We start from the raw sequence: 16,018 nt of genomic DNA on the forward strand, positions 1-16,018 counted from the left end.
TATATATATATATATATATATATATATATATATATATATATATATATATATACATACTCATTGTACTTACTTATATTGTATTTGTTATTGAAACTTAGTTTCTTCAAATGGAACTTTATAACAAAGGAAATTAGTATTAATATGAAATGCATCACTCTATTCTGTAATGTTTTTCTCTCCCTGTGTCATCAGCATTTTCCCATGTCAGTAAACGTATCTACGTAATCATTTTTACTGGCTCTATTGTTTCTTATTGATGGGTATATGAGCAACTACAAAAACGTTTTTCCATTTTAAAACATATAGAGACCCTTCTTGTACATACATTATTTTGTTTTGTTATTCATTTATTTCCTTAGATTCCTTGAAAGTTAATTGTTGGGCAGAAGAATATGTATTTAAGATATATACATAGCTACACATGTAAAACCATGTTATACAAAATCTCACACTACAAGGACAAGGATTTTGAGGAAAATAGTGTTGGAGTAACTCGGTTGTTCAAAGCATATGCAAATTTTTATCAAGAGTACTAACATAAACAATAATAGTCCTATAAAAATACTAGTAAACTTTTAAAAAACATTTCTAATAAGTAGTTAGATGAATATAGTACTTTTTACATTTAAGAAAAAGGCGAGGGTTATTTGATATTAAGAGTGTTTGGAAGAATTGAGATTGCTGAATTAGGGAGTCAGAAGCAAAATAAAAGGAGATTGGGGCAGGCTAATCAATATGAAGTTCTACGTCAGCATGCAATTACCTTTAAGAACAAAGTAGAATGTATGGGTATTGTGTCTACTACTGTGTTCAGCTTTATTTGTATGTTTAGCATTCAACAACTCATACTAGGCAGTAAAAAAGAAAATGGCATATGAAACATTACTCCTGTGTTATACTGACATCATTCACTTATTTTTTCCAAGTCCTGTGAGCTAATTTGAGTTACAGAGACACCCGTTTTTTCAGAATAGGATGTGTGAAACTGCTTTTCGAGTATGCCTTAATTTTTGCCTTCCCAACACTGGTGTCATAAATTTTTTAAGTTTCCCAATCTGATCAACCAAAAAACTGGAAAGCATTTTAAATTTAAATTGGTGGTTCTTAATAGTGGTGAGATAGAACTTCTTCTTTACAGAGTTTTTTTTCTCATATTTTTTTGTAACATACCTTTTTGCCATTAGCCCTTATAGCTATTTGGGTGGTACTCCTTATGATGTTACATATGAGACTATTATATGGTGACAGTTACACTATTTTGCCTGGTTTGGAACTATCTAATTTTATTTTTGTTTTTTGAAGAAAGTACTTTTGTTTTTTGGGGTTTTTTTTTTTTAAAGATTTTATTGGGGGAATTGGGGGGAAGGGAACGGCGTTGGGGAATCGAGGAAGCGGAACAGACAGGTAGACAAATTGCTGTTTTTAGTCTTTAGTCTAGTTGTGGAGGACATCACTTCTCTGGCCCATGTTGGTATGATCATTGTGCTCTTCCCGGGTGAGGCAATCGGTCGCCGGTCATTGGTTGGTCGCTCCCAGCAGCTCACTGGCTGCCTGCCGCTCACGTAGCTCACGGCAGCCCACAGCAGCCCAGCTCCAGGTCGAGCTGTTGTTCATCATCTTAGCTGTAGAGGGCAAGCGTCGCTGGCTCTCAATCTCGGATCTGAACCGCAGCCCTGCTGCTCAGAGCTGGCGCTCCCAAGCGAGCTCTTAACCAGCTGAGCCACTCGGCCGGCCCAGTTCTTTTGAAGAATACCTTTGAAATCACCTGATTCAGCCAATAAAATTTAATGACTTATTGATAACCTAGTTAATTAATTCTAGGCAATTGTAATAAAAAGGTAAATAAAAAATTAAGCACTTAAGAGGCTTGGTGAAGTCAAGAAAAAAGACAAAATTGTCATACAATGTGATATGAAGATAGAAGTAACTTCAAGACTGAAAGAGCACAGTGGATGTATATAGCAAATAATTATCCAAAGTTCATCTTTTAGAAAAGATTTAGTTAAGAATTTGTCTTTTTAAAAATTTTTTAAATTATTTTTTCTTATTTTATTAACATAAACTCTTTATAAAAAATACAGAAAAATTAAAAGGAGAAGCATAATACTTACTGAAAACTCTACTACCAAGAGACAACTACCGTTAAAATTTGACAAATTTCCTTCCAGACTTTTGTGTGTGTGTGGAATTATTTTCTTTCTATACTTAATGATTATTTAAATCTGTTGTCAGTAAACAATAGCCCATCGACCCATTGCTTGGTATTTTTTACTGCTTCCAAGCTTAGAATGGTACATTTCTAAGCTGTTGGGAAAAATACCAAAAGAATAATATTTCATGCCATGTTAAAAGTATGAAATTTAAATCTAATGTCCATAAATAAAGTTTTAATGAGAATATGTCCATACTCTTGTTTATCATTTGCCCCCTTTTAATGCTAATAAGACAGAGATGAGTAGTAGAATATTGCCAGCAAAGCCCTAAAATATTTACTCTCCAACGCTTTACATAAAAAGTGTTGATCTCTCACTTATTTTGTTTTTTGAGCTTAGCTTTACATCAGCTTTTTTTGCATGATTTTAACATAACTAAAAATTTATGTTAATGCATTATAATAATTCCCAAGATGGAAGTACCATTTTCTACTCCCTAGTGGCTGGCATTTACGTGTTTGATTTTTTTTTTCTAAATTATAAGAACTGTGGTAAATATTTGTATGTTAATTTTTGCCTGCCTTTTGTATTTCCTTAGAAAAAAGTTTTGTAGCATTACTGCAACAAAACGTATAAGTATTTAAAATTGGCATAAGCCTTAAACAATGAGTTAGACATTCACAGATGGATGGGAAATTCATTACAGATCAGACTGAATAGTGATATGCAAAGGCAAGAAGATATTAAGGGAAGTATTAGTATATTATGGTATTTAAACGTGTGAAATTCAAGTCAGACTTCTGCTTTTGTTCATATCCGTACACTACTATATATGATCTCTGTAATCCTGGACAAATCTAATGTCAATTTGTCTTCTACAAAATGGGGATAACAATTACTTGCATCACAAGGTTATTTTGAGAAATTAGGCCATAGTAAATATAAAATGTTTAGCTCAGTGTCTGTTTCACAGTAAATACTTATGAACTCTGCAAATAAGGCTTTTTGATCTTTAGAAAAATTTAGGAAACCAATCACTCTTGAAAATGTATCTATTACTCTTTCTAGTTGGAAAAATAGTAAAGAAAAGGAATGTTATTGTGGTTGAATTTGTGATCTTTTGAGCCAAGATACAGTATATTTAAAGCTGTATCAGTTACCTAAGTAAGTGGATTTTCTTTGGATATATACTCAGGATATATACTCAGAACAGTAATGATAGAAAATTATATTAAGTTACTCTTATTTATCGTTAGATTTTGTTTGCCTCTTATGTTTGTTGTGATTTGAGATTTGTCCTTTTGCTAGACATGAAATAAAGTCTAAAATTTGGTTTTATTTTGTTTATTTTTATCAGTAGTAATGTTACAGGCAGTATTTTTGTCTGAGTGAACATGATTATACTCTTATACCTAGGGAAAATACATTTGACAAATAATAGAAGCTATTATAATATGCTGTGAAGAATTTGAAAAAATAATAATGCTCCATTTAGCATATTTTAGTTTATAATATTAACTGGACGCATTTTTAGCTATAAAGAATTAACAAACTATGGTGACATTTACTGAGTTGGGATTGCTTTAAATATATAGTTTTGGTTTTATTTTTTCTTTTATATTGATAACCTTTGGTGAAAGCCTTCAGGCCAAAGTTACTTTTCCAAATCAGAATGGATCAGAATTAGCTAGTAGAGAGAATAATTTAAAATATTCAATGGAAGTAGACATTGTAGTTAGAGCCTTTCTCACTTTAAATGACATTTACAGTAACATTTAAGTTGTCAAGAATTAGAGATTGCCAAATATTTGAACAAAGGAAATATTTTTTTAGTTAAAAAATGAACTTTGAAATTCATTCAGTGATGAATGAATGTATAATGAAAATACAGGAATGTGGTTGTACCTTCTATTTCAGTTTGTACAAATATGGAAAGTCAGGAGCCCAAAGAAGCACAGAACTGTAACTACGTATACATGAAATTAAAATCTTGAGGCTTTTTTAAAATTTAGGAAGTTTTCACTGCTTTCATAATTTCTCATTATTTTTATATAGAGGGTGCCAAAAAAATGTTTACACATTTTAAGAAATGAAAAAAACCTGTATTAAAATTGTAATACTCAATATATACCAATAACAAAAGATGAATACAAGTCACGTTTGACTTCTGCAATCACAAGAGGTGCCAGAGTGGTTACCATCAGCATCCAGGCACTTCTTCTGATTATGGCAAACTACTGCTTGAGCAACAGTGACCAAAGTGTCCACTTAAATACATTTTGTGTCACCTCCGGGGAGTGGGTGGGTGTGGGTGTATGTGTGTATGTATATATTTCTCTTAAATTATTATAATCATTTCCGTTTTAGTTATTAGATATAAATAATGGCAAGTATATACCAAATAGAAGTTTCAAGGCGAGATTCCTTAAATATTAGGATGGTTATATAATGGCCGATGGCTTACCAGGACAATAAGCTGCAGGCGATTTTTGAGGATAATGGAATTCTCATCCTCAGTACTCTGGGATCAAGATGCAGGGTTTTAGCTGTAATGATTCTCTGAAATGAATTATTAACTAATATCATTTTCCAACTTTTTTTGTAGGTAAAGGTAAATTATGTTGTTGTGAAGGGCCAAGTGTAGTTGTTTTATTACTTTTTTTAACATTCATGTACATCAAAGAATTGCTTTTCTGAAACTAGGAGCAATGAGATATGGTAAATAAAACAATTCAGAAAGATTGGTAGGTTATTTTAATCAGGGCAATGTCAGACGGGATATTCTAGAAGGTCGATAACTTATTTTATAGTAACATAGTGACAATGATTGTTAAGACTGACAAAAAAGACTGTAGAATAAACAGTATGAAAGTAAGTCCTCAAGATAAATAACTGTATAAGTTTAATATATAAGTAAAAATAGTCTATCTCCGTGTTTTATCGGCTGTAATCCATAGCATAGGCCCCACTGTCTTCATTTAGGTTTGCTCCCTGATTTCTACAACCAGTCAATCAATGCCTTTGATAGTGTTTCAGAACTTCCGAAGGCTACTCAGGCTATTTGTAACAAGTCATTGCTTTTAATGCTTGCTTTTTACGAAGTGAGCCTTAATTGACATTGAAGTCAGTTCTCCAAAAAAAAAAATCGCACAAATTAAGGATTGTGATGAGTGAATTCTATATACCTGCTTAATTTTGATTCATGTACATTATAGAGTTTTGCATAGTTTTTTTTGTTTTTCAGTGTACATAATCAGATACATAATATCTCCAACACTTTTTTTAAATGGGCAGTTGGAGGAGGGGAACAATGTTAGGGAATTGGGAAAGGGGAACAGCCAAGTTGTCCTTTAATCTTAGTTGTGGAGGGCGCAGCAAGCTCAGCTCCAAGTCTAGTCACGCCGCTCAGTTCAAGGTGCTGTGTACAATTAGTTGCGGTGGGTGTAGCTACCATCCCATGCAGGAGTCGAACCAGCAGCCTTGTTGTTAAGAGTACACACTCTATTCCCTGAGCCACCCGGGTGGCAGCTCAGCTCAAGGTGCTGTGTTCAGTCTTTAGTTCCTGGTGGGCAAGCCCACCATCTTGAACAGGCCACTTTGTTAGGAGCATGTGTTCTCACCTGCTGAGCCATCCTGCCACCTGTTGGCAGCTCAGCAGCAACTCAGCTCCGGCGCAGCTCACTGGCCCATGTGGGAATCGAACCGGCAACCCTGTTGCTCTTGAGCAAGCTCTTAACCAACTGAGCCACTCGGCTGCCCCCACCAACACTTTTGACACTAAAGTACTGATGTTTAGTTTATAGACAGAGAATCCAGTAGTTTCTAAATAAATAATAATATAAAGTTCTGCCAAAAACTTAAAATTTTAGCAGTGATATAAGTTTGAAAAATTCTGGGTTTTATCATATAATGTGTTAAGAAGACTCAAGCCACTAAAATTGACAATATAGATTCAGAATTATGTTTAAAACATTTTAGAAATAGCAAAGCATTAATTTTATGTAGCAGAAAATATCAGGTAAAATAATTTGAAAACTATTGATATTTCCCCCAGTAGTATTTGGAGACAATTTTGTGACAGGATGTAGTGTTAACATTTTCTTGTCCTTCAGCACTAATTGTTTTCTTTTTCGGAGGGTCATACAGTCACTCTGTATTTGTCTGTTTCGATCTTCCTCAACACTTTTGTTTATTTGTTTTTAATATCTGCGTTCCTTAGGAGACAGTAGAAATGAGATCATTGATTTTTATCTCCTCATACAGAGATAGTTAAATTACCTAAGGAGAAAATACTCAGTTTTCAATCTCAACTTCTAACCGGAGAGTTTGTAAATGTATATACCTCATTTGTATATAATCCTATAAACCACTACTGTGAATATTAACTCAATGCTCCAATTGTATTTACAGTTCTCATTTTATGAAAAGGACAAAATAAATATACTTTTCATTGACATTAAAGGAGTAAATCTTATCTTTCAAAGTGGGTAATTTTTTCATGCTACAATCAAGTACGTTATTATATTTGGAAGGCTAAACACGGTACAGGAATGTATTGGGGAAACTCATTTACTTGTGAAAGCCTTAAAAAAAAGATTTATCTTAAAATACTTTTTCTTTAATTATTAAATAAAATGGATTTGGTAATTGATTTATTTTCCTATGTTCATAAATATATATAATTCAGCCATTTATGGAAATAGAATTTGCAGTAATTTGCCAAAATTGCATTGCATTAATTAGAGTTTTTAATCTTGCTTCATACCTGTAGTTTATTTGTTCCTATTTTAAATCATGGGTAGTAGGCAAACTACAACCACAGGCCAAATCCATCCTGCCTCCTGTTTTTTTATAAGGCCTTTCAATTTTTAAACAGTTGCAAAAAACTCAAAAGAAGAATCATATGAAATGACACCTGAACATCCTGTGAAATTCAAATGTCATATAATGCCAATAAGTAAAGTTTATTAGAACACAGCCACGTTTGTTGATTTATGTATTGTTTGACTGCTTTTGGTGCTACAATACCAGTTGAGTAGTTGTGACAGATGGTATGACCCACAAAGCCTAACTTATTTATTTATAGGATGTTGCCAACCCTTGCTTTAAATCATGAAAATATATGGAAGCCCTCAGTGGTAGCTGCATTTGATTAAACTGAAGATAATTTAGACAGTTGTGCTTTTTGAAAGACCTCTGTAGTATCTTTGAAACTTAGTCGGTTTTCTGTCCCAGTAAATCCTTATTAATGAAGTGGATTCTTTTATAATTAATACAAAAATTGGTATGATAGCAATTGGTATCACTCTTGACCTTGGTGGACTTTAACATTCATGTTTTTAACTGTTAGCCAGCAGCTCCACGGATCTAAGGAAAAGCAATCATTTGTAGTTTTGATGAAGCATGAACATAAGTTATTACTGTGGCAAAATGATATACAGTAGCAAAGCATGTTCTATTATCTAACCTGACATTCAAGATACAGATAGTTTTTTTTAATAACTTATAAAATATAATCAACTATGGCTTTCATAGGGGAATTTATATAGTGGGATTTAAGATGTCATCACAAAGGTCAAGAACTTGATTGCAGGGGGAAAGAAATCATTCCATTAGTAATCCATCAGTATCAGTTTGAAAGCAGGTATTAGGTCATTCTTTTTCAGAAATTGTCCAAAGGGAGAAGAGAATCTATTCCAGTTTTGTGATAGTCTTCTATCCTAAAATGAAAGGGTTATTTTAGACATCAAGTAGGACTTGAGAGCAGATCTCTTATAATTTTTAAGCCAATTAGCTCAATCACCTAGATAGAAACTAACAACTAGTATATTATTACCTAACTTATGCCTCTATTGGCTCTTTTGTCAGTAGTTAAATCCATAGTATGTGTGACATAAATAAAATACTTGTTGAACGAGTAAGGAGAATTTTGTTATGGTAAGACAAAATCACTCCCTTATTATCTTAGGAAATGTGTTGCATATGTTTTGAACACTGTCATAATATTGCTATTATTAAACCTAGTGAGGCATATCTGAATATTTTAGTGCTGTGCTCTTTTAAAAACTGCTGTTGTAATTATTTTTTTCCTATGAATGGGGATGAAGTAGAGAATTGGTTAAAATTAGGTTAGTACAGTAGACCCACTGTGAAAGGGCAGATTCCAACCTGATTTTATCTTTTATGTTTTGAAGAATGCTTTTTTTCCTTTAGATTCCATCATATTCTTCTGTACACATGAAAAACAAAATGTGTAATTTGATCATCTCAAGTAGTAATTTGGGGCAGTGTTTATCTAGAAATGTATAGCATTTGGGAATTTGGAGGTCTCGAATAAGTTCCTTTGCCAAAGCAATTATCTTCTCTTTTATGCTTTCTGATAATAAGATTGCATGATGAGTGTTAAACTGTTGCTAACCAATGTGAGATTACAGAAAGATAACTTCCTCCTGATGTTGTTTGAGTCTTTGCTTTTGACCCATTCTGACTTCATAAGATAGTTACTTTTTTTTAAAGATAGCTACTTTTCACCTCTTACATGTAATGTGAAGAAATTGATCAAATTTTGAAATACAGTGGCAGTGTATTCTTTTTGGGTGAACTAGTTCAAGAGAGAGAGTAAGTGAAAAAAGAGCCTGAGCTCTAGAGTCACAGAACTAGATTCAAATAGTCTCTCCATCACATCCTGACTATAATTACGAACCCTTTCTGGGTGTAACATGTAAAACGTATAATAATTTCGGCCTCACAATTTTGTTACAAAAATGGATAACGTGGGGGAAGCACTCAGCATGGTTCTGCCTTAGCAAATACACAATCATGTTACCTATTGTCTTTGTTATTATTTATATTAAAGTGCCCCACTAATGTTCAACTAGAACTAAGTGAACAGTATGGCCCAGAATTTCATTCAAGGCATTGTTTAGAACTTTTCCATGTTTCCTATAGAAGTATCCAGTAAAGGAGATCTTGGTGAACTGATTTTTTCCCATTAGTCACAATTTTACAACCTGCTTTTGCTGGAGATTATAACTAGCAGTGTAATATATTAGGTACAGTGTATGGATGAGAGGATGTTCATAGAGAATGCTGTTTCTTTGTTATCTGGGTGATTTGTTGGGTGATATTAATACATATTATTTTAGATATTCAATATAAAAGTTATTTGTGTAAGTACCGTATTTCCCCATGTATAAGACGCACACTTTTTCGAAAAATTTGGGGTGTAAAAGCTGGGTGCGTCTTATACAGTGGTTGTAGTGGGGATTTTTACTTGCATTTTCCTCTTTTTTCGCGCTTCTTTTTGCGCTCATACAACCACTATATAAGACGCATCCAGTTTTTAGACCCCAAATTTTTCGTGAAAAGGTGTGTCTTATACATGGGGAAATACGGTAACTACAGTTGCTGAAAAGTTAAGTACTATGCAGTTATTGTTTTTTAATCTCAGACTCGAGGCACAGTTGAAGTTCTGTATTAGAATCAGTTGCATTCTGAAAGTTAGTGAATATTTATAGCAATTTTTAAATTACAGATCCTTAGTTTCTCATCTCTGTGAGTCCGCCTTGTAACTTTGTACCTGATTTTTAACACTTTCATCAGATCAGTAAATAGGAAAAAAACAACCCTTCATTTGGCTACTTGTTAGCAATTCTTACAAGATCTAATCATTTATTCTTTCCTGAGCCTCTTTGAAAGCTCACAATGGGAATGACTACAACTTAACAGAAACACCTGTAACTTTCAGAGCACTATATATAAAGGAGGACTTCAGCAACAATTTGACTGTCACACAGTGTGTTGGGATAATTTTCATGGTTTTAATTTAGTAATTCATGTCATCCAATACCATGCTAATTCAGAATTGGATGTTTTAAGAAAACTAATTTTGGTAATTTTTAAAAATCTTATTATGAAAACATCAAGATGGAAAGAGGTAGATATTAGTAAGTGCTTTATAGATAAGGAAATTGATACACAGAAATTTGAACTTATATAAGCTGTCATTTCAGTAAATAGACTGTTTTTAATGGTATGCTTTTTCTACTATAAAATAAATGGGTCATTGTTGAGAAGATAATGGTTATGCTTTAGTGATCTTGGAAATACAGCTCATTATTTTAACCTGTTGAATAAATAATATAAATAAATGTTGAACAAATAAATTTTCTAATAGTTTTAAGCTGTAAAATTTCAATATAGGGAACTGGTTTTATAGATCATACCTGTACCTTTCTACAAAGTATGTATTGGCAGTGCTGCTTTAATAGCAGTTTACACCTCACTCCCCCCACCCGCCAAATATATAAAGGCTTGGGAGCAATAGACCACCATAGTCAACTTCGTATAAGTCAACAGTAACACCCATGTTATTGTGTGGGTTTGTTTAGATGAAGACCCATCTTTTTGTGAGTCAAATGTCTAGAATAACAGTAAGAAGAGCAAATTGTAATAAAGGTGGGTGTTTAGACCAGAAAAGATTCAGGTCTGCAGAAAAATAAAACCACAATTCAAATGTTTGAAGGACTATCAGGTAAGAAAGCAATTAGGCTTGTGTTTGACTCCAAGGAGTTAAACTTGGATCTGTATATGGAAGTTAAAGATTTTAAGAGAACTTGGTAGCTGTCTGGAAATGGTAATGGTTATCCTTGGGACATTGAGATTTATTTTCCTGTGTTTTGTCTGTCTTAGAACTAGACTGTCACCTGGTGTGCATCAATAATAGGACTAGAGTATGAACTTTCCATGGTATTTTCTATTCCTAAAATGATGAGGTTAACTAAGTGTGCAATATATTATTAAAGGGAGATGGGGTGCAGAAAAGGGATTGCTAGAAAGTTTCTTTACAAAACGGAAGACATGTCATGGGCATTCTTTTTAATGACAGATTTTACCTTTTTGTATGACACTTTTTCACTATAGTATTTTCATCTGCTCTAAAGTAGCATTTCTGTCTGCATCTTTTCCAAGGAACATAGTTAACTTTAAAGTCCTTCATTTAACCTTGAGTTAGTGTTCAGTAGTTGAAATATCAGAGTATCTACCACAATATTCTAAAAATACAGAGTAGTCCTGAAAGCAGTGATGAGATGAGAAGGAGAAGCTTTATTTAAGATTAGTTTTGGAGCTTGATTAGGGGTCCTTCTTTGTGCTCTTCAGCCACTGTTGGATTTTCCAAACTGCAAAATTATTTTTATTCACCAGATATAATTTTCTTCATTTAGCTCCTTTCTATTCACTGGTTTTTATGATCTGCCAGTCCACTTTTAAAAGGGCCTCCAATTGACAGTGCTGCTTTGTTGTTCTTCCCAGCTCTACTCTAGGGCTCCTGCCGCTGATCTCAAATGCAGGAGCAGCAGAGGTGCTTTGAGAGAGAGAGAGAGAGAGAGAGAACAGAATGTCTAAGAGTCCAGCGGGGGACCAACAGATTGTGGGAAACATTTGACTGTGTGATTCACATCTCCAAGGAGAAAGCCACTTGTTTCTGTGTCTAGATCCACCTTGTTACGAGGATAATACCATCAATAATGTAATTTTAATTGCCTGGAAGCTTTGACACTGGCTTGAAAAAATTAAACTTTTAGCAGTGAAGTTACTGGTCAGATGAGTTGGAGTAGAACAGAACTAATGACATTTAAATCAAAGTAGTGGAATAATGACTTTTGTCATTTAAAACTAACATTTTAGGCATTTTGGGAACAGAGTAACTCATCTATGCATATTTGTATCGTCACTACAATATTCAACTTGATTTCTTTTGCTACCAGCCTTAAATGACCTGATGCTATTTGGCTTGTATATTGCTTCTAACAGTGAAACCCTTTAAAATGGTAACTTTTATGTGGCCATACTTGAAGTTAGAAAACACATGAGTAAATTTTAAATTTTGCCTTTAGGACATTTATCAAGGATCAAATTTTACCCTGGATTGATTTCTTGTGCTCCGTTATGTAATTGCTAATGAACTATAACTTCTGAATTTGTGTTTTTGCATATATTTAGATAAGTAATTTTCTTCAGTCCTTAGAACATATAGGAGGGAACATCAGTAATATTAATGTTATGACAGTATAACATAGGCCTTTGTTTCAACCTGTAATTCTAGGAGGACACAGACAGTATAAACCCAGTTCTCAGGGACAACCCACAACTTCAGGAAGAAGTGAAAGTCTGGGTAAAGGAACAAAAGGTTCGGGAGATTTTTATGCAAGGTAACTATTTTTAAGTTATGCATTATTATGGGTTATTTTTTGGAACTGGGCAATTTCTCATGTTTGGTTTTTGTTGTTCAATTATGTGCAATGTAAATAGAAAGCCCAGTCTAATATTTTGAGTTATATACAGACCAGGGGAAATAATAGCAATAATCATAATAATTTCAATAGAAAGTTCATAACTTTTAATCAGCTTATTAACTAATTTGAGTGAACCGCCTGGCATGAAATTGTAAGCACCCAGATGTTTTGTTGCTAGGAAAATTTCCATATTTACAGACTGCTTTAGGTGTGTCCTTCCTGGGAAAGGAAGCATTGTTTGCAGTAGAGGATTGCCTAAAGCCACAATTGATTTCCTTTGAAGAATGCTGTTGGTATCTGATAAAAGTGGCCTATTTCAGTTTGCCTTCTTGAGCCATAACCACAATACTAGTATACTAGACTTGGGGTTTTTTTTCCCTTTCTTTTTAGTAAGTTACAAGTTTGACTATAACATTGACTTTCAAACCAGTGAGGTTTTATAATTCTTAGTGATTGCTTTTTCTGTCAATAAAATCATTATGTAAATATAATTAAGCTTTTTGTGAACTTGAATTAAAACTGGATGATATGGCATGAATATGCTGTTCTGTTGAATGTTTATAAAAAGGAATTTTTTTAAATTCCCGTATTTATCTCAACCCTCAACTTCATGCCGTTTAAGCATTAATAGAGAGAATCCCAAAGTTGTGGCTCTTTTGCTTTGTTATGGGTATTTATAGCAGCAAATCATATGCTTATTAAATTCTTAGGCTAAATATTTTAAAACTTTTAATGTGGAGAATTTGAAACATACCCAGAAAATAGAATATTTCGGTGAACATTCCATGTGCCTATCTGTGAGCCCCCAAAACTATAAAACCTTGGCAAATCCTGTCGCATTCATTCTGTCATTTACATTTATCAAATTTCAGACATCGCCACATTCTATCAATTTTTAAAGCCACCATAACATTATTATACCAAAAAAAATTAATAATATACTGGATACTCAAATTTCCATTTTTCTCATGAATGTCTTAAATGACTTTTAACAGGATGGATTGATTGATACATAAATAAGGGGATCCAGAAAATGTCCACAAACTAATTGGTTAATGTGTCCTGTTTTATCTTTTTTCCCCTTCCTTTCCTTGAAGTTTATTTATTGAAGAAACCAGGCTAATTTTTTTTTGTTTTTTTTTTTTAGCTGAGCCATCCTGCTACCTGTTGGCAGCTCAGTGGCTGCTCAGCTCGGGCTGGGAATCGAACAGTTGTTGCTCAGAGCTCCACCTCTTGAGCGAGCTCTTAACCAACTGAGCCACTCGGCCGGCCCCCAGGCTAATATTTTTAAATAACTTTTTGTTTCCTTATCATATTCTTAGAGGTGAAATATTAAGGCAGTATAATTCCTGTCCACTTTATGCAGAATTAATGGGAGGATAACACCAAATTGTGTTTGGTTATGGACAAGACAGTTAAGATGGTGTACTAATGGGAATTGAAAATTGGTCATTATTTGGAATTATTCTATAAGCTTTTTCTAGATTACATTCAGAAAAAAATAATGTGGAGTCTTATTCTTTCAGAGTGAGAAAAGATTAGCATTTGTATAATTGATTATGACTATGAATGTTATTTATAGATCATATAGAATACTTTCTCCAGATGTGTTAGTTGATTAATATTTTAGGCTGATGTTGGCATAAATTTTGTAAAAGCTGGCAAATAAATATTAAACCATTAATCAATATGTTGAATGTCTTATAACTGTAGAAGAAAACATTAACCTAAGAAACAGAAAAATACAGGCCTAGTTCTTTCACTTAAAAATTAATTTAAACTATCAACTTCACTTTCTTAATTTTTGTGAAAGGGGAAAAAACAGTACCTAAGAGTTGGAAGTAGATTAAATAAGCACTTGTAAATTTTGAAAGCACTGTGTAAAACCATCTTTAAGGTGAACTAATCTCCCCCCACCACACACACACATGCAGTTCTTGTTAACCTTCCAAGTGTTTGATATTATTGTAGTACCTGTGAATTGAAGATATTTTTATCATCATTATACTCTGCTGTGGAGTAACTTTTGTTTTAATAGGCATATTTGAATACATATATACAGACATGTATCTTTTATTATTTAATCCTTTCTTATTTTCTAAAAGCTATTTATATGTAGATATCCTTAAAAATGAATTTAATCCAAAAGTATAGCATAGTTTCTTATAAAGCATTTAAGCACCATATTTATAAATTCACTTAACAATCTCTGCATGCTTGAAGACTTCAGGCAACTTTTCCTAGCTGTCACAGAGAAATCAAAATGTAGTTGTTTATGGTCAAGTTTGGCAACTAGAAGACACATGCATCAAGTTCCAAATTACCTTACCATTTCAGCCATGTAGTCATGTGCCCCCCCAACTGTACTAAGTAGCTTTGTAACCTTTACTACTTTCTAGACCACCATAGTATTATTACGTTTTATACAGTCGAATTATTAAATCATGATCCCAGAAATATTCTTTCTGACTTAAAGTACTTTATTTCCATTGAATTAGGAAGTATTTGTGTCTAGAAGTGTATTTAATGATAACTTCAGAATGATCTGGCTCTAATGTATATTCACTTGTTTTCTACCATATTTTTTTGAAAACTGGTATTCGAGTATATTGCTCATCTATAAAATAGCTTATGTTTCTCCTAAAAGGTAGTTTTTAAATGAAAATGTCTTCAAGATGTCCCTATTGTTTATGTTTGTTTGTTTATTTATTTATTTTTTAAGGTCCTTATTCCTTAAATGGATACAGAGTGAGAGTATATAGACAAGACTCTGCCACCCAGTGGTTTACTGGCATAATTACTCATCATGATCTCTTCACTCGCACCATGATCGTTATGAATGATCAGGTAAATAGTCCAACTAATATTTTTGAAAAGATGTATTTATAGTTCAAATATCCTGTGTGTCTCCCCCCTCCCCCCCCCAATGTATCAACATGTTGGTACCAAATAATTTTCATGGTTTTTTTTAGTCATAAACACCCAATAAGTTTAAATATATTGATGTTATGTAGAGGTCTTTGAGAGATAATGATGCCAAATTTATTTCAACACTGATACAATCATTCCCTGAAATAGAGACATCAAACTCTTTTAATTGATGACTTCTTTTTAAAAAATCCTTAGGTCAGCTAAAATTTTCTTTCTTAGAGTCAGCTTTTCTGTCTCTCCAGGAATAAAAATATTTCCCAAATATTTTCTTTTGACTAATGAAAACTTTAGCACACACTGTAGCTCTTTTTACATCAAATTTCAGAGTTGGTATGCTCCCTTAAGTTTTATGGTGAATATTAATGATACAAATTTCGTATGGAGTTTTAAATAACATTCTGAAAGCCTTGATTTCAAAATTTTTAAACCTGTAGTTTATTTTCCTGCAAAAAAAAAAAAAAAAAGGTAGATGTTTACACCCCCCCCCACCTGTGTGGATTGCGGAGGAAATCTCAATAAATGAGAGGCTCTTTATAAACAATTTAAATACTTTCATTAAAATTTTAGTCAAAATGCTAAGTATTGCAATACATTGTTTAATGGTATTTGATTTTTTTCCCTAAAAAGGTAGCAAACTTT

General features: G+C 33.1%; 1 protein-coding gene across 5 annotated transcripts in view; it reads left to right on the forward strand.

Moving 5' to 3' along the window:
* Window positions 1-16,018, forward strand: part of JMJD1C (jumonji domain containing 1C) — a 291,791-nt gene that overhangs the window by 232,384 nt on the left and 43,389 nt on the right. For 4 of the 5 annotated variants that reach the window (XM_019638379.1, XM_019638382.1, XM_019638377.1 and 1 more), the window contains exons 4-5: window positions 12,259-12,364; window positions 15,171-15,295. In XM_019638379.1, coding sequence (XP_019493924.1) covers window positions 12,358-12,364; window positions 15,171-15,295 — 132 coding nt within the window. In that variant the 5' untranslated portion in view covers window positions 12,259-12,357. Of the gene's footprint in view, window positions 1-11,529; window positions 11,683-12,258; window positions 12,365-15,170; window positions 15,296-16,018 lie in introns of those variants that run through there. The other variant, XM_019638381.1, reaches the window with a different exon arrangement.

This window comes from Hipposideros armiger, unplaced genomic scaffold, assembly GCF_001890085.2.
Source record: "Hipposideros armiger isolate ML-2016 unplaced genomic scaffold, ASM189008v1 scaffold_39, whole genome shotgun sequence".
Taxonomy (NCBI): Eukaryota; Metazoa; Chordata; class Mammalia; order Chiroptera; family Hipposideridae; genus Hipposideros; species Hipposideros armiger.